We start from the raw sequence: 26,648 nt of genomic DNA, 5'->3' as shown, positions 1-26,648 counted from the left end.
ATTTCTCTATTGGACAGTGTTACAAATGTCTCCTGTTATAGTAGTAATCAATCAAATGCACATGGTCTACTAAGGACTGTTGCACTAGCCAGAATGACCATGGTTGATGGCATCACACCAGGCATCAAAGTGGTGATGCTATAGTTAATGTGGATTTAATGGGTGGATTTACCTCTATAATCTATAATAAGTGCTATATTTTACGCTGTCCTGTTGGAGTTTTTCCATCTGCTATCTTGCTCTTTTACTCACTTGGCTGAAAATTATACTTTTAGTGACATGCACTTTACATCACCATTTGCATCCTTCTGTAATTGGCCCTGGTCTATTTTGTGGTCTAAATCTGAGCACCTCTAGAGAGCAGATTTGTATCATGTAACTACTCCCCCCCCCCCCCCCTTTGTTCTTAATCGCAGCCTGAGGAACTCACCAATGCCTTGGAGATCAGCAATATTGTCTTCACTAGCCTCTTTGCCCTGGAGATGCTGCTGAAAGTCCTCGTGTATGGTCCATTTGGCTACATCAAAAATCCATACAACATCTTTGATGGGATCATTGTAGTGATCAGGTACAAGCATGGTGGTCTGGTTACAAGGGTTTCTGTTCTCTGGACTGTTGAATTAAAACAGAGGATAATGGATAAAATGGCCTTTCTGGGTCACTTAGGCCCCTGTGCTCCTGTGTTAGCTTTTGTACCCCATATGTTGTTTCTCCATAAATTCTCTACTCTTCTGAAAACTCCCTGTAGCAACCCACCTTGTTCCTGTCTTTGGTAGTTCATTAGATATGCAGCTATCCTTAGTATAATGGCCCTTTGCCAAAGTTTTCCATGTGCCCAGCCATGCTTTTTTGTGATACCTCGTTTAGAGCCTTATTTAATAGCACGTGTCCTTTCTGTTCCCTCATATCTATGCCTACTTCTGAGTTCCTCTTTCATAGTCCTCCCCCGCACCTCAAAGTATACACACCCCATCTCTCTGACTTCTGTGCATCATTAATATCATGAATTTGAATCCTTGGATCATTATTTTCACCTTCTGTAAGAACCCTATGCAGTGTTAATTAATTTGCTGTGACATATTTTATACCATCTACTGTATATTATTAAAGATGCCTATAGATAAATGACTGCCCACACCCCTGCATGCCAAGGCTAGCTTTGTGGGGTTTTGGTTGCCTGGTTTTGATTTTGTTTGGGTTTTTTTAGAGAGAGCCCCAAACACGTCCAGATATTGGGGAAGTTTAGACATAAACTCTTCAGCTGACAAATGCCTTGTTGGGTCTTTGTGCCCACTTCCCCACTGGGCACATGTGAACACTGTAATTGTGCATTCAGATGCACTCAGTGATTTACAGGCATGTTTTTGGCATGCTCTAATGGGACTCCATTCTTTGCAAATCTGACACTAATTCAGGTATCAGAAGGCACTGTCCGTACAGACCTTCCTGATAGGCTCCCTACTTCACATCCCTGTTTTCTCTGAGCTTCACCAACTTGGAAAGCGGATCTTTCCTTTCACTTCTCTCTCCCTTCCTATCGTCGCTGTCTCCGTGCATTTATGTTCAGTTCTTCCTTTTCCACACCCAGTCCCATACTGTTAATCTCTTTTCTTCCTTAGCGTCTGGGAGATAGTGGGACAGCAAGGCGGGGGCCTGTCAGTTCTGCGGACATTCCGTCTCATGCGAGTCCTGAAGCTGGTCCGCTTCATGCCTGCCCTCCAGCGCCAGCTAGTGGTCCTTATGAAGACCATGGACAACGTGGCCACCTTCTGCATGTTACTGATGCTTTTCATCTTCATCTTTAGGTGAGTACATGGCATGGATTCTGATTTCCTTTCATGCCCTGCTCTGGCTCTGTGCTTTAAGTTTCTGGTCCAGTGACTAGACGAGAATGTGAAGAGAATCCATAGGTTTCATGATTGCTCACAAAAGTAAATAACTCTGTCTGTGCTCTCTTGAAGAGAACTGCTGAATGAGAAGCACAGTAGCCTCCATAACAGGTACGGGCACTGCAGACCGGCCCCTGGCTAGAGTCTTGCAATTCTTGCCAAATGTCCTGTCTGTGTTTGTGAGGGTGTTCTCCAGGGAAATCCCTTCTGCTGGGTGATTCCCCACGGGCTTCGCCCCAAGGCAGCAGGCGTATGACATCACGTTCCTGCTGTGGTCCAGAGGGCAAGCCGGAAGCCTTAACCAAAACACTGTCTTTCAAAGGGCAGAGAAGAGAATGCTCCTAGAATAAACCTGTCTGAGTCAGTCTCATTCACACATGGTTCTTTTATCCCCTTTGCATCATTGCTTCACTTTTTCTCTCTGTGCAAAAGGTTTGGGATTGGATCCACTTGAGATTCAGGCAGCCCAGAACTTTGGGGGTATTGGAAATCCAAACCCAGGTGCAGATATTGAAAACTACTCCGATCTTTCTAATAAGTCAAACCTGCTCAAAATCCAACCCCGGATGAGCCAGTCTCTAATATACAGGGGGTAAGGCTGGCCTTGCCCAAGATATACTGAGGGGCAAGGGCGGCTCCAGGCACCAGCGCAGCAAGTGCGTGCCTGGGGCAGCAAGCCGTGGGGGGCGGCCTGCCAGTCGCTGTGAAGGTGGCAGTGAGGCGACCTTCGGCGGCGTGCCTGCGGGAGGTCCGTCGGTCCCAGTTTCGGCGGCAATTCGGTGGCAGGTAAGCCGAAGCCGCAGGACTGGCAGATCACCCGCAGAAACACCGCCGAATCCTCGTAACCAAGGACTGCCCGCAGGCATGCCGACGAAGGCTGCCTGACTGCCATGCTTGGGGCAGCAAAAAACATAGAGCCGCCCCTGCTGAGGGGAGAGTTGGCAGGAAGCAAATTAAGGCTCTCTTTCCTCCATGGAGGGAAGTATTGCTCCCAATAACTGTTTGCTAGGCAGACAATATCCTGAGACCACTTTATGCTGCTTTCTTAACATCATCTTCAACTGCATCTTGCCTTCTTCTTGTGCTCAGTATCCTGGGGATGCATCTTTTCGGCTGTAAGTTTGCTTCGGAGCGAGATGGAGACACCCTGCCGGACAGGAAGAATTTTGACTCCTTGCTGTGGGCCATCGTCACGGTTTTCCAGGTACAACAACAAGAACTCCTTACCAAGCACGCACTGTGGGGCTGTAAGTGGGGGGGGGGGGGGGGGAGAGTTTAGATTTGCTTTCCACAATGCTCTGCAGAGCTCACTAAAACTAATAGCTGAGGGGGAGAGAAACCAAAGAGTATCAACAGGGGGGAGAGGGGAAGCATTTTCTGATGATATGAGACAAGACATGGAGATCGGATGAAAGGGGAACTCCCGGAGATGCCAAAAGCAGCAGAAGAGAAGGCTCTTGCAGGAGCAGTGGTAAGATTCTGCGGAGCGACAGAGGGGTAATTAGTCTGAGTAAAGGACGGGTCTGCGAGCAAGGCTGACACAAGTCCAATGAGAGCTGCAAAGCACGACAGCCAGCCTGGAGTCCTGTCTCCATAGTAAGGAGAATCTGCTTTATGGCAATCGTTTGTACTGAGTAGTGTATTGCTGTTGGCAAATCTAGACTGTGTATTCCGAGTCTTTGGTGGATCTTTATCTGTCTTTGCAGACAGAACAAAATGCCAGTGCATGCTACACGGTGGTCATTTAAAGCTCTGTACGGGCCTTGATATCAACTGGAGTTCCATGCACAGAGTTAGGGCAGCTTGCAGCCCTTGGGGTTAGAGTGTGGGGGAGGGGAAGGGGAAAGGGGAGGGAGAGGGTGAGGAATCAGGTGCTATCCCTGTCTTTGCTTTGATTCACTGGGTGACCTGAGCCAAGTAACAATCCTTCTGTGCCCGTCTGGAAAGTGAGTGCACTTCTCTCCCTTACAGCGCTGTTGAGAAGCAGCCATTGTACAGCATTAGTATTACATATTACCAATGTGCTGGGTTCCCCAAGAGTAGGTTCTTTGCCTGTTTAAGGCTGAAGATACACCTCTGCCGACCTGGAGCGTAAGTAAGAGCATGTAGGAAAGATGAGTGTCCCTAGTCATATAACCCGAACGCTGGGTTACTAGTGAATGTTGGACTGTTGTGATGTCCCTTTACGCTCACGGTGCTCCTTCTCCATAGATTCTGACTCAAGAAGACTGGAACAAGGTCCTCTACAATGGCATGGCATCAACCTCTTCCTGGGCTGCTCTCTACTTCATCGCCCTTATGACGTTTGGGAATTACGTTCTCTTTAATCTATTGGTGGCCATCCTGGTGGAAGGTTTCCAGACTGAGGTAAAACCTTACAGAGGCTTCCCTCTTTATCTCTTGGTTTCCAGAGCGAGGGAGGGTCTCGAACCAACATCCATCTGGAATTTAGATTTACAAAAGGGAAACTGATGAACTTAAATAGAGAGAGAGTGTGAAGGAGAAAAAAATAGCTCTTATTTTTTCTGTTTCTTAGCTAGGACCAAGTGCAATAAACCAGGCTGTTTAACTGAGCTTAAATGAAAAGCTTTGTTAGCATTAATATAATTGCAAGGATTCAGCTGTGAGTCAGTCAGTGCTGATGGAATAAAATGCTCTAAGAATGTCTTTGCAAGGGGCTTCGTTGTGTTTGGGAGCCAGATAAAAAGCCATCCCTGTAAAGTTATGCAGGCTGGTGAGAGATTAGTGACATAATTATCTTTCTGGGATGGTCTGTGTTGTCGATCTCTTCCTGCTTGCGGCTCAGTGACACTTTTGCACATTTTTAACTTCATTGTTCCTAGGCTATCGATTGATTCTCAGGGCTGGGAGCCTCTGTTAAATATCCTCTACCTTCCATAAGGATCTATGGGAAGTCAGCGAAGAGGTCTTAGATCTGAATTGAACTTGACCCTGTGTCTTTCTAACAAGCGGTTCATAGTGAATGAATATATAATGAACTCCCTGAAACTAGCAGACAACCAGGGCTGCCTATGACCCAGGTCTCTGCAGGCTAACAGAAGCAAAAAAAAAAAAAATGTTCATGAGGAAGGAGAAGAGAGAACTTTACGCTTTGCAGAAGGGCTTAGATAAGGAAGTACAAGCCAGCACTATTCATCAGTATCTAGTAGTACAGGTTGTAATTTAGAGTGATGTCTCAGCTGATGGCTGTGTGTGTTGAGGGAATAATAAACATTAAAGTTTGTCACCTCCCTGTGCCATAATAATCCATCAGACCATAACTAGCTATTTATACAACCTGATTATTTTGATATTTTCCAAGTGCCATTTAAGGGGATAATTTGTTGAATAGTTCTGGGATGAGGGTGTAGGTACGTGTGTTGTCATTTCACACTGGGTTAGTGTGTTATTTTTAATTGCCTATTATCATATCCATCTCTCTCTGTAAGTTGTTTTCTCTGTCATGGAAAATGGAGTTAAGTTGTCAAGTTCTTCTGAATCACAAAAGATTTCTTTTCAGGAGGTGGCATGTGCTTTGCCTAAGTAAAAGTAAGCACGGGTAAAAAAAACAAAAAACAACAACTTGTCCTTTTGTGGAGTGATGTCTGACTTGAAACTCAGCCTCTCTCTGGTCAGTCTTGTTCATTGATTCTAGAATGGCCACCTGATAGAAATATCACTTGCTGCAACTAGCCAGTAAAGAAAAGGGCTTAACTTTTTAAAAACAGCATAACAACATTTCACTGAGAATGCAAATCCAGGTGTTTTTTTGAGGAAATTAGTTTGCCTCTAGACATTAGAATAGAGAGATCAGATTCTGATCTTAAAATCACTCCTGTAAATCCGGAGTAACTCCATTAAAGACAGGGGAGGCATGCCTAATTTAGGCCCCAATTCCGTAAAGCACTAACACGCATGCTTAACTTGAAGTCGATGGTACGTATGCACATACCTAAAGTTAAGCATGTGTTTAAGTGCATCCCTGAATCAGAGTCTTACACTTGGTGCAACTGAGGCCAAAACCTGGGCCTCCGGTCTTAGTTCCAAATTCTGATGTCTGTTATGTTTGTGTCATTCCTATTTAACTCCGTTGATGCTAATGAAGTTACTCCAGATTTACACCGGTGTCACTACCATTGGAATTTGCCCCTTTTGTGACTCAGACTTTTGTAATATATGGTCATCTCCCCCCAACCCCCTCAGCCCCTGGCGAATGGTAAGAAGTTCTCTGTAGTCTTCTAGTCGAATGAAATCTTGTACGCAAACCTCTCAGTTCAGTTGCAGTTTTTTTTAAGGCAGGCATGTAGATAGGGTGGATGTTTGCTGGATAGGGTGAGCCAGACCCTCAGCTGGTGTAAACCGGCATTATTCTCTTGACTTCAGTAGAGCTACATCTTCTTACATCCGCTGAGGGTCTGCTCCTGCCTATTTTATTCAGCTTTACAAGCAAAAAAATGTTTCCATTTCTTGCTAACACACATAGCAGGGGGCCATCTCCTAAGTGAAATTAGGTGAGATCATCTCCCATTGTAAATAACACCAAGCTTTTATCTCAGGTGATTATTCTTGGGTCCTTGACCCTCTATTCCTGGTTTATTTGTTTTTTTTTTTTAATTTCATTGTCCTTCAGATTTCTTCACAGAGTGTGTTGCTGCTGCCTTTCTCTCTCCGATCCTTGAGTGCCTTTCCTCCAGCTGCAAACACCTTGTTAATGTTAGTGCATGCCTTTGCAGGTCTTTTGGTTGCTAAGCAGCAGATGTACATATGCGGTTAAGAAACAAAAAGAACCTGTTCCAAACTTTCAACAGAGATCCCTGTATTTCATTGTAACCTGACTATTATGCGCAAAGGGCACACACAGGATTTTCTGCAGCCTGGGTTTTTTTAATGTACATTCTGTGAATTACTTAGATTCAGAATTTGTGTCTGAAACCACAGCAGCTCTAAGGTGTGGAAGATTTGCTGTGTGACTCCATTTGATAGAGCTGCTAATACGATATTACTTGAGTGAACTATCCGGTCTCTGCCCTGGGGATTTATCTCTGAAACAAACAATGACTCCTGGTAAGAGAGCTTTTTGTCAGACATAAAGCTCCTCTCCTGGGGGACTTCATGATAATGTTATCTCTGAAGCATATTCTTCCATTGGTAATCCTCTCAATTTCATGTTCCCCTTGGTTTCTCTTCCTGTCTCTGGCAATCCTCAGTTGCGAGTTTGTCTCATCTCCCTTCTTTGTGCCCGTTGTTCTTTAATTCCACCTTTCCCATCACAAGGCAACCAAGGTTCAGTGAGGACGGGGTTGTGTATGCATGCAGAGCACTTACGTGCTTTATACATTAACTAAGATAAAAACCCAGAGTCTGTGGTGTAGTACCAGACCATGGCTAAACAATCTGAGACAACAGAACCTTGACTTCTCCTGGGACTCAAACAGAGGGAAATGATCAATTTTCACTCATCAGTGATTTAGATTTTGTACTGTATTTTTGTCACATCCTATACTTTTTACACTCCAGTCAGTTTCATTGGGATTATCCTTATGAAGGATAATTGTGTGTTTAATCTTTTGCTGGGTTATTCATGTGTTTTATTATTAGAATCAAATTTGATAATACTTTAAATTACATGTACAATATATGCTTGGAAAGACATTGCTATCCCTGTTTGGATCCAAATTTTAACTTACTGTTCTAATGTATAGAGGGATGCAAAATCCAGTACCTCCAATAAATTAGCCCAGTTGGCTTAGCAAGAGCTGTGCAAATAATGGATTTTTCAATTCATTGGCAATTTCAAAAAATCAGGAAAAATTGTTTTGGGTTCAATAGAAATAACATTTTTTGAAACGTTTGGTGAAACAAAAGGTAAAAAAAAAATGTTTTGGGTCACATAAACCTTTTGCTTAGATTGAGATTTTTTTCCCTTTTTAAAATTAAAGGTAATTTTGAAACAAAGGAAAAGTCAAAATGTTTTGTTTAGAAAATATTGAAACAAAACATTTTGCCTTTTTATAAAAAAAATAGGGTTTGGGTTTTTTTTATTTGACTGAAACAATTTCACCAAAATCGACAGAAAATACACAACATTTTTTTTTTGGGTTGACCTGAATCTGCATTTTTCACTGCAAAATGTTGATTGAAAAATTTTACCCAGCTCATAACCCGTGCCGAGATACCAATGTGATAGGTGAGAGATACACCAAAAATAATATGCAAACTCCTCCTACTGCCTCTATAGTGTGCAGCTACATTTAAAAAGGCCATTCCCAAAGCTGCACATGTGTCTCCAAACATGCTTGAATATGCTGAGAAGTAAACACAAGTCTGTCAAGTCAACTTTTGCTGTGGAAGGGGAAATGCAAAGGGGAATAATGATAAGTGTTTTCCAAGTGGAAAAGGATAAAGTAGGTACAAAAATGTTGTTTTGGGGGTATTTGGGGCCCAATCCTGGAGGGATTACTCAGACACAACCCCCAGGACCTGATCCAAAACCCACTGATGTCAATAGACTCCGATTGACTTTGGGTCAAGTCCCCACTGATTTCAATGAGAGTTGATAGGTCCCAATCAAAATAACAACATATCTAATCTATAAAAGTTTCTGATGGCTTCCCTTGAACTAGCTATTTCGTTTGGCTTTAACGAGGATCAGTATTATGTGTTAATTAAACGCATGCATTGCTGCCTAATGACAGCATAATAAATACAGATTTCATTTTGCAGCCACAAAAAACCTGAGCATACATGGTTTTAATAATCAGACAGTATTTCATTAATGCGAACAGCTATCACATTGGAGCTAAATCAAATACTCCTTTTGAAACACTTCTTTTAAAGGTAAGGATGATCTCTTCTAAGGGCTGTGCTACCTTTCATCCTTTCCTTGCACTGAACAAAGTCAGTGGCGTCTGACGAGTCCAGAGTGTTGTGACCTATTCTGCTTTTTAATCTTGGTATGAAATTGCCGCTGATGGGTACATATTATCCTTCTCTACCCTTTTTTCTTTTTACTTTGCTTCCTTTTATCTCTCTATCTCTCTTTTTATGATCCACTCTCAATTTTGATGCCGAAATTGTAAAAAATCAACCCCCCCCTCCTTCCCCTTCCCCCATTTTTACTTCAGGAAATCACCAAGCGAGAAGACGCGAGTGGGCAGTTAAGCTGTATTCAGCTGCCTGTCGACTCGTCGGTGGTACGTAAGAACTCAGCATGAACCCACCCAAACGCCGTCTGGTAGTTGTCTCTCTCTGTGGTGACTGGTCACACACCATGATGCTGTTCTCATTGTAGTAGCTGTCGTTCCTTTTGTCGTCATTGTCAAGCGAGCCTTGATTTTAAGTCTCTTCCTTCTTTGTGGAGTCAGACAGGTCAACACAGACTCCCCAGTCTCACCTGAAACTGTTCTGGCTTCCTGTGTCTTTTCTGTACAGGAATCGACTCTTCCCACTCAGGAGAGCTCACAAATGCCTCTTTTAAACTCCCCTCCCCCGCCCGCCCTTTGTAAACCTGAGGTATGGGTGATGCTGTTTCCCAGGCATGCTTGTCAAATACCTCCCTGATCACGCACGCTGCTCCCTGCTTCTGGACAAAACCTCATCCCCCTCATGCACGTCCGCCCTAGCCCCTCTAGCTGCATGTGGTGGAGTGGAGAGAACTGCCAAAGACTGAAAGGACCTAGAATCAAGGCTGTCTGTGGACACTTGTGTGTCAGAGCGCTGTGCTCTGGAGAAGTCAATATTAGCATTGAGGCAGCTGCAGTAGTCACTGATGGAAGAAATGCTTTAGCTCCACGGGGCGTTATGGACTGGTTGCTGGAATCGCTGGGTGACATCCTCTGGCCTGTGTTATGCAGGAGGTCAGGTTAGATGATCATAATGGACCCTTCTGGCCTTAAAATTTATGAAGCTATGAAACCAAGCACTAACCAAACCTTGCCTCCCCTGCCCTTTACTCACCCAACCCTTCCCTTCTCATGCGTCTTTCCTTTTTCACTTCCACCCCTTTTCTGTTCTGTCCTGCGAGCTCTGGCTTTTACTTTAGCACAAAGGCACTTTCTATCCTGTTCAGGTACATTCTGCCCTCTTTCGTACTTGCTGGTTTAGCCACTGTGCCATATGGTCCATCTCAACATACTCTTATATTTCAAAGGGATTTTAACTCCATGTTCTCTCATAAACCCTTTTCCATCCAGAAAGGCAAACCGGGAGCAAAAGAACAGGTAATGACCACGAGGCCCTGCGGGGAGATGCTTGCCTGCAGCGCACTTAATATGTCACACACCGCATTAAAGGGGGTGATGGTATGTTCTGTTACAGCTACAGTAGGCTGCTTCAAAGACACGGGGTTTGGTGCTGTGGGGACAGAAGTTTGCAATCCCCATGTGGTCCTGCTCCTCCTTATTAATGTGCATCTCTTATCGCCCCTGAGAGTGCACCCTTTGTCAGTGACAGAATATTTGAGGAACACAAATTAAGTAATGAAACCTATTTGCATTGCTTATTAGTTTTTAACGACCCATTAAGGAAAAATGAAGTGGCAGGCTTTCTAGGAGAGAATACTTGAAGTCCACATTCCAATAAAGAGACAGAGCATTTAAAAATTCAACTAAATTCAGGCCAATGTTAATTTAATATTCCTTCTTGAAAGTGGCAGTCCTCGCCCTTTGAAATACTGCCGGCCCTGCAGGGTGAGTTTCCTCAAATAACAGGGTGATCTTGCAGGACAGGAAGAAATTTAAAAGGCAAGGACTTCCTTTCACGCTCTCTATTTCCGTGACGACACTTCTCTGAGAGAGTCCACAGTGTGATTGGAGAAAACATAACTGTTTGGCTGAACCAAAGAAAGAGTGTTTTCCTTTGAGAATGTGGGTCCGACCCTGGACTCTTTCGTCAAGCAAAACTCCCATTGAGTTTCTAGGTGGGCTTTGCCTCAGTAAGGAGTGCAGGTCTGGGTCTTGTATTGAATGTCACTTCCATCAGTCTGCCACTCTAGCACTTCCCTCCTAGCTGGAGCCTGTTCTGGCTTTTAAAATCAAACATGTACCCAAGCACCAAACTTCATTAGGGTGGACCAGGGCTAGTAGTGCAGCTTAGTCTTCACTGTAGGTGTTGGGTTCTCTTGTGCACCTAGGTTCTCCTAGAGCTAAAGTAAGATTCTGCTTGGCTTCTCTCTTGTCATTGCATTTCCCCTCTTCCCCCTTCCCCTCCCCATATACATCATACTAAGGGAGGGGGCCATTTTGCCAGAATTATGGTTTCAGTAGTAAATCAACCCCCTTCAGGTGGGAATAATTCTGGCAAGCTCCATTCCTGGCTGATGTATTGTGATTATACCACACCCTAAGTATTTTTCCTCAGTGCCAATGGACAGAATCAAAAAGGGCTGAGCTGGGAAGGTCTTGATTCCGTCTATGTCAGATGTCAGCAGTGCCTGAGCTAGGCATTGGCAGAGCACCATAAGCAATGGAAGTGATGAGCCATGGTAAATTATTTCACACCATTCAAGGGGGACTCGCGTTAGTTTCCTGGATAGGTTTCTGATGACAGACCAAGATCAAAAGGGGAAACCCCTCGTCAACTCCTGGCATTCTAAATTATACAGCAGGATGCAACTCCCCTAAATAAATAGGACAGTTTTCCCACTTAGTATTGGGTGAAATGGGCAGCTTGGGGAAGCCTAATTAGCTGTTATTGGGTTGTCTCCCTTTGGGAGCTGGTCTATCACATACCAAGTGCTCTTAGGGCACTTGATGTAACTTTTCAGAGACAGACACCAGTTATCTGCTGAAACCTGCCGTCAAGTGTTTATGCCACTTGCTGAAGTTTGGATTATTTCATTTAAGCTTCAGTGGAAAGAGCTGTGTTCAGTGCTTGTGTGTAAACAGTGCTAATCCCCAGTCCCATGTTAATGGTCAAGGACAAAGAGAGTCAGTTTTTCATCCAAAGAACGTTCATCAGGTTTACGTCCTTTCCCTGGTGTCTGCCCGGGGTGCAGCTCCAGCCTAGGAGGTCAAGTGGTTGTCTTCTGACCCCAGCACTTGGCTGCTTTTGGGGGCTATACAGTAGCTCTGCCCTTTGGGAGTATAGTTAACAGTATGTGGTATAAATATGTGCATGCCTCATTGTGTGGAAGGTGATGTCCCATTGTGGTACAAATTTCAGTGGGTCAGTAGGTGTGTTTTTTGGAGATGGGACCCATTGTTCAGAAGGCATTTCCATACTACCCATAGCAATTATCCTGGTTGCTAAGCTGCTCTGTTTTGCTCTAGGGAGATGCTTCTAAGTCTGATTCTGAGGGGGATCTTTTCCCTCATAGCCTGGAAGAAGAGGGTGGACTTAAGAAAAACTTGTCAAACCCAGCCTGTAAGTAACCACGCTGGAAATCAGTCCTTCTAGGGCAACTTCACTTGATAGGAGACACAATGTGTCCAAAAGAGGAAAGCCCTTCTTGGGGGAGTGTTTACACAGTATCTCAGGCCATTGCAGACTCTATCAAGGTATAACTGATTTTAAATGAGTCATGGATCATGACCTAAAGGCAAAGATATATAATGGTGTTAGTCCATTATCTCCCAGTAAAGCCCAAGAATCAGCCCATATACTATTGATATGGGGTTTATACCTGGGGAAGGAAACAGCAGGGAGCCGCTGCCTGTAGTTACCACTTTGACAGGCAGCAGAGCTGTGATGCACTAATGCTTGGAGAGCAGGCACGGGGAATGGTCAGGATGAGTTTTGCAGGGAGACATATTTATTGTCCACAAGGTAGAAGATTTAGGGAGGTAGGAAAAGGAGAAACTGGGGGAGTCGAAGCTCAGGGGATAAGAAGGAGAGTGTGGGGCCACAAAGCACACTCAGCAGTGTTGTAGGACTTCTGTTGAAAGAACGTGGAGGAAGGAGTACAGAAAGGGAAGAGAACTGGGGAAGAAGAGCATAGGGAGAGGAAGTAGGGAAAGAACTTACAGGAAGAAAGGGTGGGACATTGTGGGAAGCAAAGCTTGGGAGGAGATGAAAGAAATTAATGGAAGGGGGAAGTTGGGGGGGGGCATGGTTGGCAGATTGCTGGTGCTCCTGAAGCAGCAGATGACAAACCAATGTCTGTTCTTGGCTGCTGATCTTTAAAACGGGTTTATTTAAGTCCCCGCGCCATGCAATTTCTGGTTTTAAAACAAAAACCCAACCTCCCACTCACTCATTAAAAATCTCCTTTGTCCCATTAATTGAAGAGTTCTCTCCTTTTCGTGAAATGACGTTATTGGCCCCATGTCCTCCCCATGTTCTGATTAGAGCTGGCTCCTTTAGGGCCATCACGTCCTTTGTCACCCTGATTTTGGATGCAACCTGAAGGGTGACGGAAAATGATGGTTTATTGCATGTTCCTAGAGCTGCAGTATCTTAAAAACTCCTTGTTTCTTCCAGTGATGGTACTGAGCGACCTCCCAGAGCTGAAGAAGAGTCTGACCCCGCCCCTCATCATCCACACAGCTGCCACCCCAATGCCAATGCCAAAAAGTGCCGTGTTCGGAGATGCAGCTCGGGGCTATGAATCTCGCAGGGCCAGCAGTGTCTCCATGGATCCCAATGCCTATGAACTCAAATCACCGGTATGCAGCTCATCTTCTTGACCACACTTTGTGGCTGCTTTGTTTCTGTTTGGTTTGTGTGGCTGTTTCCAGCTGTGTGGGCTGTCTGTCTGTCTGTCTAGGTGTTTATACTGTGCTCGCTGCCTTGGTATCGCTAGGCCTGCCCATTGGGAACAAGCACGAGATGGTGGCAGTGATGTTGGGTTGACTCTTTCCATGTTCTTGTCCCTTCCTCAGTCCAGCATACAGAGCTCCCCCCACAGCCCTTGGAGCGCAGCCAGCAGCTGGAATAGTCGCCGGTCAAGCTGGAATAGCCTGGGGCGGGCTCCCAGCCTGAAACGCCGGAGCCAGAGTGGGGAGCGCAAGTCCCTCTTGTCTGGGAACGGGAAGGAGAGTTCGGAGGAAGGGGAAAGCTCGGACGAGGAGAGGTCCAGCCGGACTGGGAGCGTCAACAGCTCTTTACCTCACCGCATGGCGTCGCTGGAAACTAAAGGCTCGTTCGATCTCCAAGATACCTTGCAGGTGCCTTCCCTGTACCGAACCAGCAGCATGCACAGCAGCCGGACCGCTGCATCGGAGCATCAAGACTGCAATGGGAAAACCTCCTCAGGAGTCTTGTTACAGCAGCTCCAGATGGATGATGATGACGCTGATGATGAAGGCAACCTGGTAAGACAAAGCAAGAGTCGGTGGCTGCTGCAGCTTCTTGGCTTTCCTGTGTTTAACTGACACCCGTTCCCGTAGCAGAACAACGCTGCTGAGCGCTGAGTAATAGTCCACTGCTCTAGCACCAGACATAAGAACATCGTGTAAATCACGCGTAAAAGCCACAGGGGGTCCATGGGTTATGAGGTCATCTGGGACAGCTTAAATGCTACCGTGATGTTTAACGCTGCACTGCCAAGTGGTGTCGGGTTGTGCTTCAAGCTGAAGTAATCTTGGGGTATCTGTGGGGTAATATTGAGCCCTCTGGGGAATAAGGACGGGCTTCTCTTACATCTTTGCTGTTATTGATTTAGCACCATGGGTGTGCTCTGTGCATTACATATAGACAAGCCATAGTCCCTCCCGGAGGCACCGACTTTCTGAGTTCCCGGGGACGTGCTCGACCCCCATTCTGCCCCAGACCGCGCCCCCACTCCACCCCTTTCCCCCAAACCCCTGCCCCCGCCTTTTCGCATCCCCATTCTGCCCCACCTCTTCCTGCCCCATTCTGCCTCCTCACCCCCAGTGCCTCCTGCATGCTGCTGAACAGCTGACCACCGGCGGGCAGGAGGCACTGGAGGCGAGGTGGAGGAGCTGATCGATGGGGCTGCTGGTGGGTGCTGAGCACCCACTATTTTTTTTTCTGTGGGCGCTCCAGCCCCGGAGCACCCACTGAGTCGGTGTCTATGTTCCCTCCCCTGGAGGTTTCTCCACCTAGGCTTCACTGCAGCCCTGGCTGGAACACAGATTTTCCACTCCCCGTGTTACACCTATTGTCAGCCTGCACAGACACAAGTGCCGATTCTGGATGCATAACCTGTGTCCCTCAAAGGGACTGAGCCCCCGTGGCCTATCAATTTGCAGCAGGTGGCGTGGGGGCGGGTTGGGGAGGGTGAAGGTTACAAAATGAGACTTGGGCTTTGCAGCAGGAGGCACAATTAAATGGCTTTGAAGGAGCCCCAGATATTCTTAGCTCTTGGACCTGAGCGTGGTGCCTGTTCTGTTCTTAGCGCTTTAGATGTACTTTGTAGGGGATCATGCAAAGCTTTTCTTTGATGTTGTTCACACCTTTCTATCCCCCGCCTTCCTCCCCATCCCAACTTTTTTCAGTTTTGGGTTAGGATGAGTGCCAAAATCTTAAAGCAAACTCAGTGAAACCACCAAGTTCCAATTGGTTCCATGTTGGAGCAATGAGAACCTCAAATCTCACCTGCTTTCTCTGCAGAACCATAAATGGCAACATACAGGGGAGAGGGCTGATGTGGTCCATCTGGGATGTGCAGCTGTGTTTGGAAGACTGTGTCATTTGGTTTCAACTTCTGTTTTTCAAGTGATATTAGTCATGCAGTGGACATAGCCTGGCTATCTGTGCATTTTCTGAGTAACATTTGGCTAGTCTGTGTAGGCGCACAGGATGCAGGTCGGGGTGGGACAGGGGAGGAGACCAGGGTATAATGAAGAGGCATTAGTCCAATATGTATGTCTCTTTCAGAGGTCTGAGAAGTGCCATTTAGAAAATGTTTGCTAAAAGCATGGCAGGGGGAGAAAATCAGCTGTAATTTTGCACTGATTAGAGATGCGAGGTGGTTAAGAGGCATTTCCCATTTTTACATTTTCCCTGGATCTGTGTTCTCAAATGAATGTGTGTAATTTGCAATGAGACGCTGTGCCCAATTTGTGTAAATGCCAGAGCAGTTTCAGCATTAGAGTCACTGCAACCGCACTAGAGATGCATCTAAATACAAAGAACCAAACTGAGAGCTGTCATCCACCCTGTCCAGCCCCTTTAAGGAAAATCAGGGGTGCAGGTTAACACCAAACTTGGCCTCCAGGCAATAAGGAACATAGAATGTGACTTATCAAATAAAAACCTGCAGACCACCTTCCCCATGTATCTCAGCTTCTGGAGGTCTCCTGGAACTTTATCTCCCTGTGCGTACAAGCGTAAATGTGACACCAACATCTCATTTTATTGAGATCTTTCTCTCATTCATCCCTGACCTTTTTCTATTATGTTAGCAAAACCTGCAGGGGGACGTTGCAAAGGCTAACAAGACCTTGAAACATCTTCCGTAAGATACAGCAGGAGAATTTCGCTCCCTATCCGGAGAGTTACAAACAGGATGAGACAAGAACATGTGAGAAGCAAATTGCTAATAAAGGGAGAATCTAAAAACATATACAGCTCACCCGAGGGTCTAGGCTTATTCTGAGTCGTGAAACTGCCCTAGCTCTCGGACAGCTGGCTTGACAGCTAGCTAAAATCAAACTCTAGGCAGATAGCGATTGACACTACGGCAGCAAAGTCTGATGATCTTTAGGATAATGGTCTCCGTGTTCTTGTCACGAATTGATGTCCATGAAAGCCCCACCAGTCCTGCTCCCCTTCAATTTGACGGGAGCAGGATTGGGGACTATGGTGGGGGGGAGGGTGTACTCCAACCCATGCTGAACAAGGAAAGGCTTAAACCCCATTCATTGCCCTGGAAACAAAAGCGCAGCCTGTAGGGACTGCATCAGGCTAGGAGTGAGGAGCTATAGCCCACTAGGCAGATGGACAGTGTTGCTGACTGCTGTGCCTTGTGAACTAGGAATCGTGAAAAGCCGGAAGTTTCTTACGAGGTGGAATGCTTCTTGGAAGGAGGAGAGGACTGGAGGCTGGGGAAAGGCCCTGGCCTTCTTTCTCCTTCACTCCCTCGGCAAGGAGAGGACTGGGGCTGTGGGGACATCCCGCCAATAAGGGAGGATTTGTTTTCTTTATTTGGTGGTTAGGTCACTTGGGCACACAAGACTGTGTGGAATTAATTGCTGAACCAGGAGGAAGCCAGGTTTGTGGGGGCGGTGGGGGGAGCTTCTTGGTTTGTGGTGTGTGTTAGGCCTGTCTACTCTAGGAAATTAGGTCTGTATAGCTATGTTGCTGTGGAGTGTTAAAAATCCACACCCCTGAAGGACGCAGTTCAACCAACGTAAGCCCTGGTGTAGACAGCGCTAGGTTGACAGGAGAATTCTCCCATTGATCTAGGTACCACCTCTTACGGAGGTGGATTACCTACTCTGACAGGAGATGCCATCCCGTCGGTGTAGGTAGTGTCTTCACTGAAGTGCTACAGCAACGCAGCTGCAGTGTTTTAAGTGTAGACAAGCCCTTAGTCTGCTTAGACCAGCGATCCCAATAGATTGGGCAGTGACTCCTGTTACTGTCCTAGAAAGGAGATAAATGGGTGTTAGCCATCCATATTTGGACAGAAAAAGGCAGGCATCCGCCAGCATCTGAAACCTGTAAGTTGTCAGTTGTAAATTGACTGGGCCTGGAAAATGCAGCACAGCACAAACACTGGCTAGTCTACCTTAGTGAGCATTTCAGATGCAATGAGCAACCAGCGTGGGTCTGAAATAGGCCTCGTTCTCCATCGTAGTGTTAGTCTGGGCAAGTGTCTGCAAACAGTGATTATTGGAGAAGCAGCTGGGGCAATACTGAGACTATGAAAGCAGCAGGTTGAGGAAATATCTTAGTACATTTCATTGGTACTGGAGAATGAAAAATGGAACTTTGAGAATGTTAATGGATGCTAAAGACGACCATAATTGCAAAGTACATACTGACGAGAAACGGAGGTTCTTTTGACCAAGATATAGTTAGCTAGCCACAAATCTCCTTTTTTAAAATATACTTATTCCACTCTGTCTCAGATGTGGACTCTCAGGCTATAATTTTAACTGATTGCTTTAACCTGGTTCTTAACCTCCTAGAAGTGCTGCAAACCACTTTGGTCACCCTTGAGATGGAATTTCTAAGAAAAGGGCCTGTAATTATTCTCAGAAGAATCATTATTAAAATTATCAAAAGATCATGATCTTATTGCTAGCTGGAGACTTTTTTATCCTCCGTCTCAAGACCAGATTTCTTTCCCGCTTACCTGAACCAAACACGTAAGTGGCACATCAGAACATACTGCGTGCAGTATCTCGTAGTTTGCATCCTGCAGCTAGTAAGTTGGTAACTGACTGCAATCTCGGAATGAATTTCTGAATCAGATTACCGCATTACTGCATCTTTAAGCTGAGATTTTTAAAGACTGTAGTCTTCTCTGCTTTCCATGGACACAGTATAAATATTTACTGTAAACAGACTAAAGTCCCTGTAGTAATGCTTTAAGATCTGGGTTTGCTCTGGTGTACTTTGCCAAACTTCCCATCCCTATTTTATTGTGCTGCGCTATGAAATGGATTGTTTGCTAGACCAGTGTCCTCCCAGTGTTTCAATGGTTCTGTTGGTAATAGCTTGTAAACCACGTGGTGCACGTTTGAGATGGAAAGTGCTATATTCTGGTAAAATAAGATTCATGTTTCTTGGCTCGTCCTCATTGTGAGGGTTCTCCTGAATTCTTCCACAGAGACCACGAGTTTTCTCCCTTTTTCTAACAAATAATGAAACAGCGGTTACTGGAAAATAGTGTGTAGATTGAAGAATTCGTTCCCTCAGTATTTTGAGTTTCCTGCTCTGATTTCCTCATGTCACTTTTTGGGCTCTTTGCCCCCAATTTAACCTGGGTAGAACAAGAGGAAATTTCAAGTTTTTTCCAAAGAAAATAAACAAGCTGGACTCTTATTTAGATCAACGTGATCCTAGAGGACTAAATGTGCCCTTATGGAGCAACGCCCAAAAAGCTGTCCTTATTGGATGTACTTGATGTTTTCTGCACTGAACTAAAAACTAGAACAAGGGCCAAAGTCTGATCTCCCCGGGCCCAGTTTACATTGGTGTCACTCTATTGACTGCCATGAATTCACACCCAATGAACACTGGTGTAAGTGAGACCAGAATCAGGCCCATTACCTTTTCTTCACAAAATAAAATCAAGGGACCAAATTCTGCTCTTGGTTGCACAGGTGTAAATCTGGAGGAACTCCACTGAAATAATGGCCCAATACAAATCTGGATTTATACAGGGGTAACTGCAATCGGACTCTGACCTGAGATCTTTGATGTTCATATATGCTGGTCCAGTTTTTTGTTTCTCTCTCTCACTCACAGTGAAATTTCCACATTCTGCAAAAGGTCCATTGTAATGTAGAACCAAGCTGGTGAGAAATAGGAGCAGAAAGAGGGGAAGCTACTTAGTCTCAAACCAAAAGACTCTTCAAACACAATCCCCCATATGCAAAGTGAGAATAATTCTTTTTGTGCTTTGCACTAGTTTTGTAACAAGCTGATCAACAATCAGGGAATCATCTATTTTACTATCTCAATCTTCCCCCGCTCAGTGTTTGGAATGAAATAATCCAGTCCTGAGATTCATAATACATCTTCTAGCTTGCATTCAGTTGACTTGTTAGGCATGGATGGTTTATTAACAGATTTTTTTTCCTATAATAAAAATTTTATAGATCAATGTCTCTGTATGACTCCAAGACGTATATCAGTCATCTTTTAATGTCAGCATTCTTCCCTTCTGCCCTCAGAAGCACATTAATAATATCCAAAATTCCTAACCAGGAAACTATTTTTCAATAGATCTCATTAATGTAGTCTCTAAAGGGTTCTCTATTCCCCCTTTGATGTTTGAACATAACACTGGTTAATATCAATGGGAGTTATGCACGTGTTTTGTCCACTGGATAGACCCCTGGGGCATGTCTCTCTTTGTCAGCTGGGTAGAGCATTGAGCACAGAGGGAGTTTAGCTTCAATAGGCCAGCAAGATCATGCCCATAACATTCTGTCTAAACGAGCAACTGAATTAAAGGGTTGTTGGTGGCTGTTTTTCTTCTTGTTCTTCCACATCTTTATTCATCCTGGCCAGGTGTGTCTTACGAACAAATAGATGTGATTTAAATAACATAATTGATATATCTCTTTGAACATAATGCAAACTCCAGCAGCAATCAGGCTGATTGTAAGCAATGCTGTGTATCTGGACTTTGCAGAGAAAGCATTTGATGGGGGTCGGCTGGAAGTACTCGTTTTTTATTTCACAGAGATTTGGATGTGGCTCAGATGATCGTGGGCCAAACGGTGCTCTCAGTTACACTGGTGTAAATCTGGAGTAACTCCTTTGACTCCAGATTTACATGGATATAACAGAGACCAGAACTTGGCCTTGTATAAGGAAGCCAAAGCTTCAGTAATGACTGATGGATCCATGTCCCAAGCCTTTCCCATACATGTTGAATAGAGGGACATGATGGAAGTTCACTTTTCCCCTTTATTATCTGATGTAGCCTTTGAACTGCTAGCTGCAACAATTAGACAAAACCCAAAATATCTTTGGCATTAAAACTGGACGAAAGGAACATAAAGAGGCATTCTGTGCTGCTGACGCATTACCATTCACTTCAAATCCCCAAGATAAATACCAGAAATGCTTTGAATAATAGATCCTTTTGGAACCCGTCCAGTGTACAAAATTAACTGGACCAAGTCACAGCTTTTACTACATGTTCAAGGGCTGGGGTAGCTATCAAGGTTCTATCTAGAACTTCATAAGGTGGTTTCAGTTTGTCACCAAGCATTTTCATTAAAATGGACACTGTACTAGCTATTACCAGTTGCTAATGAGACTCCTGGCTGAGTGCATATAAGCACAGAAAGCATTTCACCCATTCCACTCAATTACACTGACAGCTCCAGTTTTTACCGTCCAAACCAGCTCAAACTGCTAATTGCTCAGCTCCTAGGGGGAATGCGCAGGCTTGTGCTTAAACTCTCTCATTTTATGCACTCCCAAGGTGCCTGTTTTGACTAGCAGTCTACTGGGTAGGGCACTGGACTTGGAAATCAAGTATCACAGGTTCAGCCACTTCTCTGCTGAGTGACCACAAGCAAGTCCCTGCACCTCTCTGTGCCTATTTTACAAATGGGGATAAAGACATTGATCTTCTTTGTGGATAAAAAGTGCCATTGGGCTTGATCCATAGCCCATTAAAGTCTAGTTGCTCAGAATAACTGATTACAACTCACTGTACAGTTGTCATTTTTCTTTTAGAGCAAAAGATGGAGTCGGGGGCGGGGGAAGGGGAGTATACAATCAGGATACAGGAAATCAAGGGATCAATGGATTATTTAGTCAGAGCAAATTGTTTCAAGTTATTTGTCATGCGAAGGCAAGACTGTAACCTTGAAAGTGGTCATCCTTTTTACATCAGACCCATGATGAAAACTTGGGCCTTATAATTCACTGACACCCTATGTACCATTCGATTGTCCTTTCGGTGCTTGGAGGTGCTGGATGGATCCTCTGTATGCAGTGTGAAAAATTCGGCTTTTGCTTTCACCCCATGCAACTCTATTGGCATCAGTAGGTTTGCAAGCAGTGTATGTGTACAATGTGGTTCCATAGGTCGATATCAACTACAGCTCAAACTATAAGAAGTTTGAGGTAGTTCAGTAAAGCTATAAATATTAATGCATAGCCCAGCAATTGGGATAATAATGGATGTATAAATCCAACAGTTAATTGATTGATTATAAATGATAATCCGGTAGAAGTTTACCTTCAGAATGTAGTGGATTTCCAACTAAAGGCAATATCTGAAGTATGAAATTCTAGTGTGTTGGAGGAAGGTGGGTAGAACCTGTGCTTAGTTTTGTTTTGTGGAAATCATGTTTTAGTTTTGCAAAATCAAACCCAAGCCATGGTGATTTTTTGCCCATTCCCCCTTTGTCTGACCCCCTCCTAATGTGGGGGTGGGGGGAGGATTCAGATAAATGGCTCTGCTTTAGACCTCTCCCCGGTTGGAGATTCATTAAGGACTAGATTGTGATACCCTTATTGACGTCCACTAGCAGTTTGCTGCACAAGTAACCCCATTGATTTCAAAAAGTTGGCACATGTTATAAGCTAGTATTCAGTGCAAGTAAGGGTACCCCTCTGCCCTGAGGGGTAGGCACATTGCTATGTGGTTTATGGTATTGTGGAAAGAACAAATCTAATATCAGATACAGCTGTACTCTATGGGCCTCATCCAAAGCCCATTGAAGTTAATAGAAAGATTCCTGTTGACGCTAACAGAATTTGGATCAAAGCCCTAAAATCTGCCCTCCTGTCTTAAGCCACCATGGTATAAGTACTCTATTAAAATGGTAAGGCAGGTGCACACTTGACATTCTGTTAATGGACCAAAGTGGAAATCACTGGTGACTCCTCCAATATCACAGTGGGTGCACAAATATGTGACTCAGTCATAAAGTTCAAGGCAGGAATGAACCAGGTCATCTAGTCTGAGCTCTTGTATATCCCAGACCTCTGTACACCACCCAGTCACCTGCACACCAACTCCAACAGCCAGAATTAGACCCAAGTGCCACAGACACAGGAGTCCACAAGTGGTATGCAGACGTCTGACCCTCTGCCCTTTTTATTGGCTCTAACATAAGCGCTATATGTTCCTTTTTTACTTAGAATTAAACCTCGGAAGACTGGGGCAAACATCTGTTAAGTATCCAGAATGTCTGAGGCAGACTTCAGAGTAGGGATTTTACCCAATACCCTTGTCCTGCTAGTGTATTCATGATGCTATAAAAATCATGGTAACAGAGTTTTCAAATGGTCAGAGAGTCCTGTCACTAATCAGCGCAGACCTGGGCTCTGCTGGACTAAGCCCCCGTTTTTGCTGACAGTGCCATGCGCAGTGGGGTCTTTGCTTTTTCAGCTCATAATCAGCTGCTTTGCTGAATGGTGATTGTCATTTCTGCTATGGGGAAAAATGCGACATCTTAGCTTTGTGACTGCTAGGTTTGGAAGACCCTTTTTTAAAAAACAACTTTCTCTGCTTTTTTTCTTTATGATAACTTTTAAAATGTCGTCTCCGTGTTAGAGTGGTGACTGTGAGCAGATACCATGCGCAGCAGTGCCTGTCCATGCAGTAGATTTCTTTAAATGTATGGCCTCCCACTTCCTTTACACAGCTGTGCTTAAGACATTTCTGTAAGTGGAGTTGCATGCATGTACTCTTAGGTATCATCAATCCATCCCTGAGGTGCACAGCAGGGCATGTGTACCCATGCTGTCAATTTCATTATTTTAGTCTTGTATTACACACAAGAAATGTCATTCAGAAATGACCCCAGCTCGCAGGCCTGCCGTGCTGCCATATAACTTCCAGGTTGACAGGGAGGAGGAGAAATTAAAGCATCACAAGGGTTTCATGCTTGGCTGTTTGCTTTGTCTGGGTTTCACTCCATGGCTGATGCTTGCTGTAGTTGCTCAGAATAACTGATTACAACTCACTGTACAGTTGTCATTTTTCTTTTAGAGCAAAAGCGAGCGTGTGAAGGCTTGGATAAGGGCACACCTACCTTCCTGGTGCAAAGAAAGGGATTCCTGGTCTATCTACATCTTTGCTCCTCACTCTAAGTAAGGCAACTTCCATAATAATGTGATAGCTATGGGTAGAATTGAATGCAAGTGTTACAGTGGATCACTCTGCCCCAGTACCGTGAAGATCAGAGCCTTCATTGTATGCCAGACTGCCTATCTCCCAGTCGGTGCATCGATGAGGGTAAAGCCCACGGGCCTCTCTAAGTCTTGGAGACAGATTCTTTCCCCTGCTCCACTCCTTATGTACCACTCCATTGACGTATAGTAGCCATACGGGTTGCTGCAGCTGGCTTGGGAGCATTCCCCTGGTGCAGATAAATTGTAGGATTGCTGTAAACCCTAGTGTAAGGATGAGCTGTGGGCACATGGGTATGTGGGCTCTTAGCTTATAGTATCTTTGGGATCAGGGGCTGCACTGTAGCTCATAGCCAGCCAAGGGAGCAGCCCCTCACCAGGATCAGGTTCAGCTCCCAGAACAGCCCACAATATGGAGGGTGAAAAGGTGGTTTAAAGCCATCTTTGCCCTCACCCATGCCCTGTGCCTCCTGGAGGTGCGGCACGGAATCTGAGCCCCTGTTTATTCACCCGGGGTACCTGAGGAACACTGCTTCCTCCCTTAGGATAGGTGGTCCTTTGGTCCTAAGGACTTGTGGACACCAGCTGTCACCCCCATATCAATAGACAGGTCCCAGACATTGCTTCACGTACACACGCTGTTCGTTTAAGAAAGAGTGCAGGACCCAATGAGAGCCTTTGCCCTGGTGGAGATGAGTACCAGGGGAAGCCATGCTGCTCCAGGCTGGGAAAGCTATGCCCTAAAGTTCAAGGGGTCAGAATAGCTGCTGGAGGAGGCAGCAACCAGTTGTTTGCCCAATAGTCTGTGGTGGTGGTCAGAGATGGTGTGTAACTTACAGTCCCCTTCACACAGATTCTCATTGAACTACTCTCACCCATTCTACCAATGTCTGGGTGACTTCACAAGGAGCTGCAAAGAGGTGTGTGTTCAGTTAAACTGGGAGCCACTTTAACTGATCCCCTTCTTCCAGTTCCTCAGTGTGTAGTGAGGGGTGTGGGTGTAAGTAGCTCCAGGGGAGTCTAACTTAGTGTAAAGGGATTGAAGCTAGTGTCAGGGGATCTAAATTGCACATCATCCTTAAATCTGGCCCTGTGAGCCAATGGAAGTCTGTAAGAGGCTGGCAATGCTTGCCTGGAATACCTCACCCTCTTAGCAGGTGTTGAGCCTGCTGGCAGAGTTAAGTTGGTCCTGCTTGACTCACTGGGGCAGGCAACTGGTTACTCCATCCTGATGGAGCACTGGTTACTCTGTTCCATGACGCTGCCAGCAGGAGCCCTCTGGGAGGTGGGAGGATCTAGGCTGTGGGCTGAGAAGTCCTAAGGGAGGAACCCCAGACACAGCCACGCTTGAGAGAGAAGGCTTGAACAGATCTTTATTATGCTGCTCTTAATTTCTTTGTTAATAAAGCCAAGCATCCAGGGAATGGGTGAGCTTTTGACTCTACACAGTAGGTGGGAAAAACACCTGGGTACAAGGCTAAATACATCCAATGGTATCTAAATTGGTGTGACATATGCATTGGGGGGACCAAAAGAAAGTATTACACCAACTTAGACTCCTCTAGACTTAGACTTGCCTCTGAATTTGGCCCTTTGTGTTCCCTTTCTCCCATCCCCCAGTCACACTCCTCCAGGAAAGGCCCGTTGCTTACATAAAGGAGCAAGAGTCCTTTGTTCTTTCCAAGGGTCAGCTGCTATATGGCCATCTGGAATCAGTGCTCTGATACACGTTCATGCAGCAATGTCATGGCTTGTCCTAGGGGACGCCTTGCGTTTTTAAGCTGGAGGGCCCAAAGCAGCATTATGGTTCATTCATACAGTGATTACATAGACTTTTAGAATCAGTCTTTGGGAAATGTAATACCATGTTATAAATCCTGCATCAACGTACGGCCATCTGTCATGCTAAATAGCTCTTGTTCCTTTGTTCAGCATAGCATTGTTTAGCCTAGCACACTCAAACTGGGTTATTTTCTAGCTAGAGATGGAGCTAAACTAGAGCCTTGAATCCAAACATGTCTTTGACACTAGGGGTAAAGGAGAGCTTGAAATCCGAACCTGGCGATAGATGTAAGTTGCAAGTGGCTGCTCTCTTTACAGTGAACCAAACCCCAAATGCAACCAAGCACCCCTAAACTTTGTGGTGTTTGCAAACTGGGTTCAAACTTTGTGGCTTGCACCCTTTTCTGTTGATACTGAGAAAAATGTGCTAACACATGGCCACCCTAGAGGAGGAGTCGGGAATCAGCAACGCATCTGCTTTTCAAGCCGACTGTTCAGTTCTCACGCCGTGCATAAGGCTGATGCTTTGACAAAAGTCTTTCAGACCAGTTAGGTGTTAACAGCTCATTATGTGTCTTTTTTTCCATTTCTGGGCAGATTCCGTCTGATGTGCAATAAAATCATCACTCACAAGATGTTTGATCATATCGTCTTGGTTATTATTTTCCTGAACTGCATTACCATTGCCATGGAACGGCCAAAAATTGAGCCCCACAGTGCTGTGAGTATCGGAGTTGTGCTACAGGTTAATGATTTCCTGAACTCTCTGCTGTCACATTCATTGTGGAGCCACCAAAGCCCAAGCCACACTGGACTGTATCTCTTTCTCTGCTCTTGACTTCATGCTACTGAGAAAGAGGAGGCCAGATCCTCAGCTGACCTCCTTTGTCGCAGTAGTATGAGAAAGAGAATCCTCGTCTCTGCATAGCTATATTGAAGTCAGTCAAGTCTATGCTGATTTATACCAGCTGAGAAACTGGCCCTGAATTCCAGCTCAGGGATCAGATCTTTAGGGGCCATGCGGCTGCTTTGTGCAGCACTGACACAGTGCTTGGACCACAAACCCTGTCTAACTGGCCCAGAGAGGATCCGCCAGTGAGGGTTGAGCATGTGGTGGTACAGAGCCAACATGGGGGCTATTTACCATCCACCCTCCCTGCTGCTTGCAGTGTGTGGGACATGCATATGGCTAGATAAAAGAGAGCACCACACGTAGGGACGTCCCCTGCACTTTCCTGGTCCTGCAGTATGTTTTAGCTCTTTGGGATCATTACAGGCCAGCGTAAGTAGGGGCAG

General features: G+C 45.2%; 1 protein-coding gene across 1 annotated transcript in view; it reads left to right on the top strand.

The window, feature by feature from the left end:
* The window catches only part of CACNA1G (calcium voltage-gated channel subunit alpha1 G), a 275,653-nt gene that overhangs the window by 182,504 nt on the left and 66,501 nt on the right, over positions 1-26,648 (top strand). The window contains exons 11-19 of the mRNA XM_054047819.1: positions 417-568; positions 1,620-1,805; positions 2,979-3,093; positions 4,101-4,256; positions 12,158-12,251; positions 13,308-13,492; positions 13,709-14,140; positions 23,431-23,531; positions 25,950-26,073. Of these exons, the coding sequence (XP_053903794.1) occupies positions 417-568; positions 1,620-1,805; positions 2,979-3,093; positions 4,101-4,256; positions 12,158-12,251; positions 13,308-13,492; positions 13,709-14,140; positions 23,431-23,531; positions 25,950-26,073 (1,545 nt within the window). The remainder of the gene's footprint in view (positions 1-416; positions 569-1,619; positions 1,806-2,978; positions 3,094-4,100; positions 4,257-12,157; positions 12,252-13,307; positions 13,493-13,708; positions 14,141-23,430; positions 23,532-25,949; positions 26,074-26,648) is intronic.

Source organism: Malaclemys terrapin, chromosome 13, assembly GCF_027887155.1.
Source record: "Malaclemys terrapin pileata isolate rMalTer1 chromosome 13, rMalTer1.hap1, whole genome shotgun sequence".
NCBI lineage: Eukaryota > Metazoa > Chordata > Testudines > Emydidae > Malaclemys > Malaclemys terrapin.
Note: the sequence above shows the minus strand (reverse complement) of the source record. Positions and strands in the feature narration are given on the sequence as shown.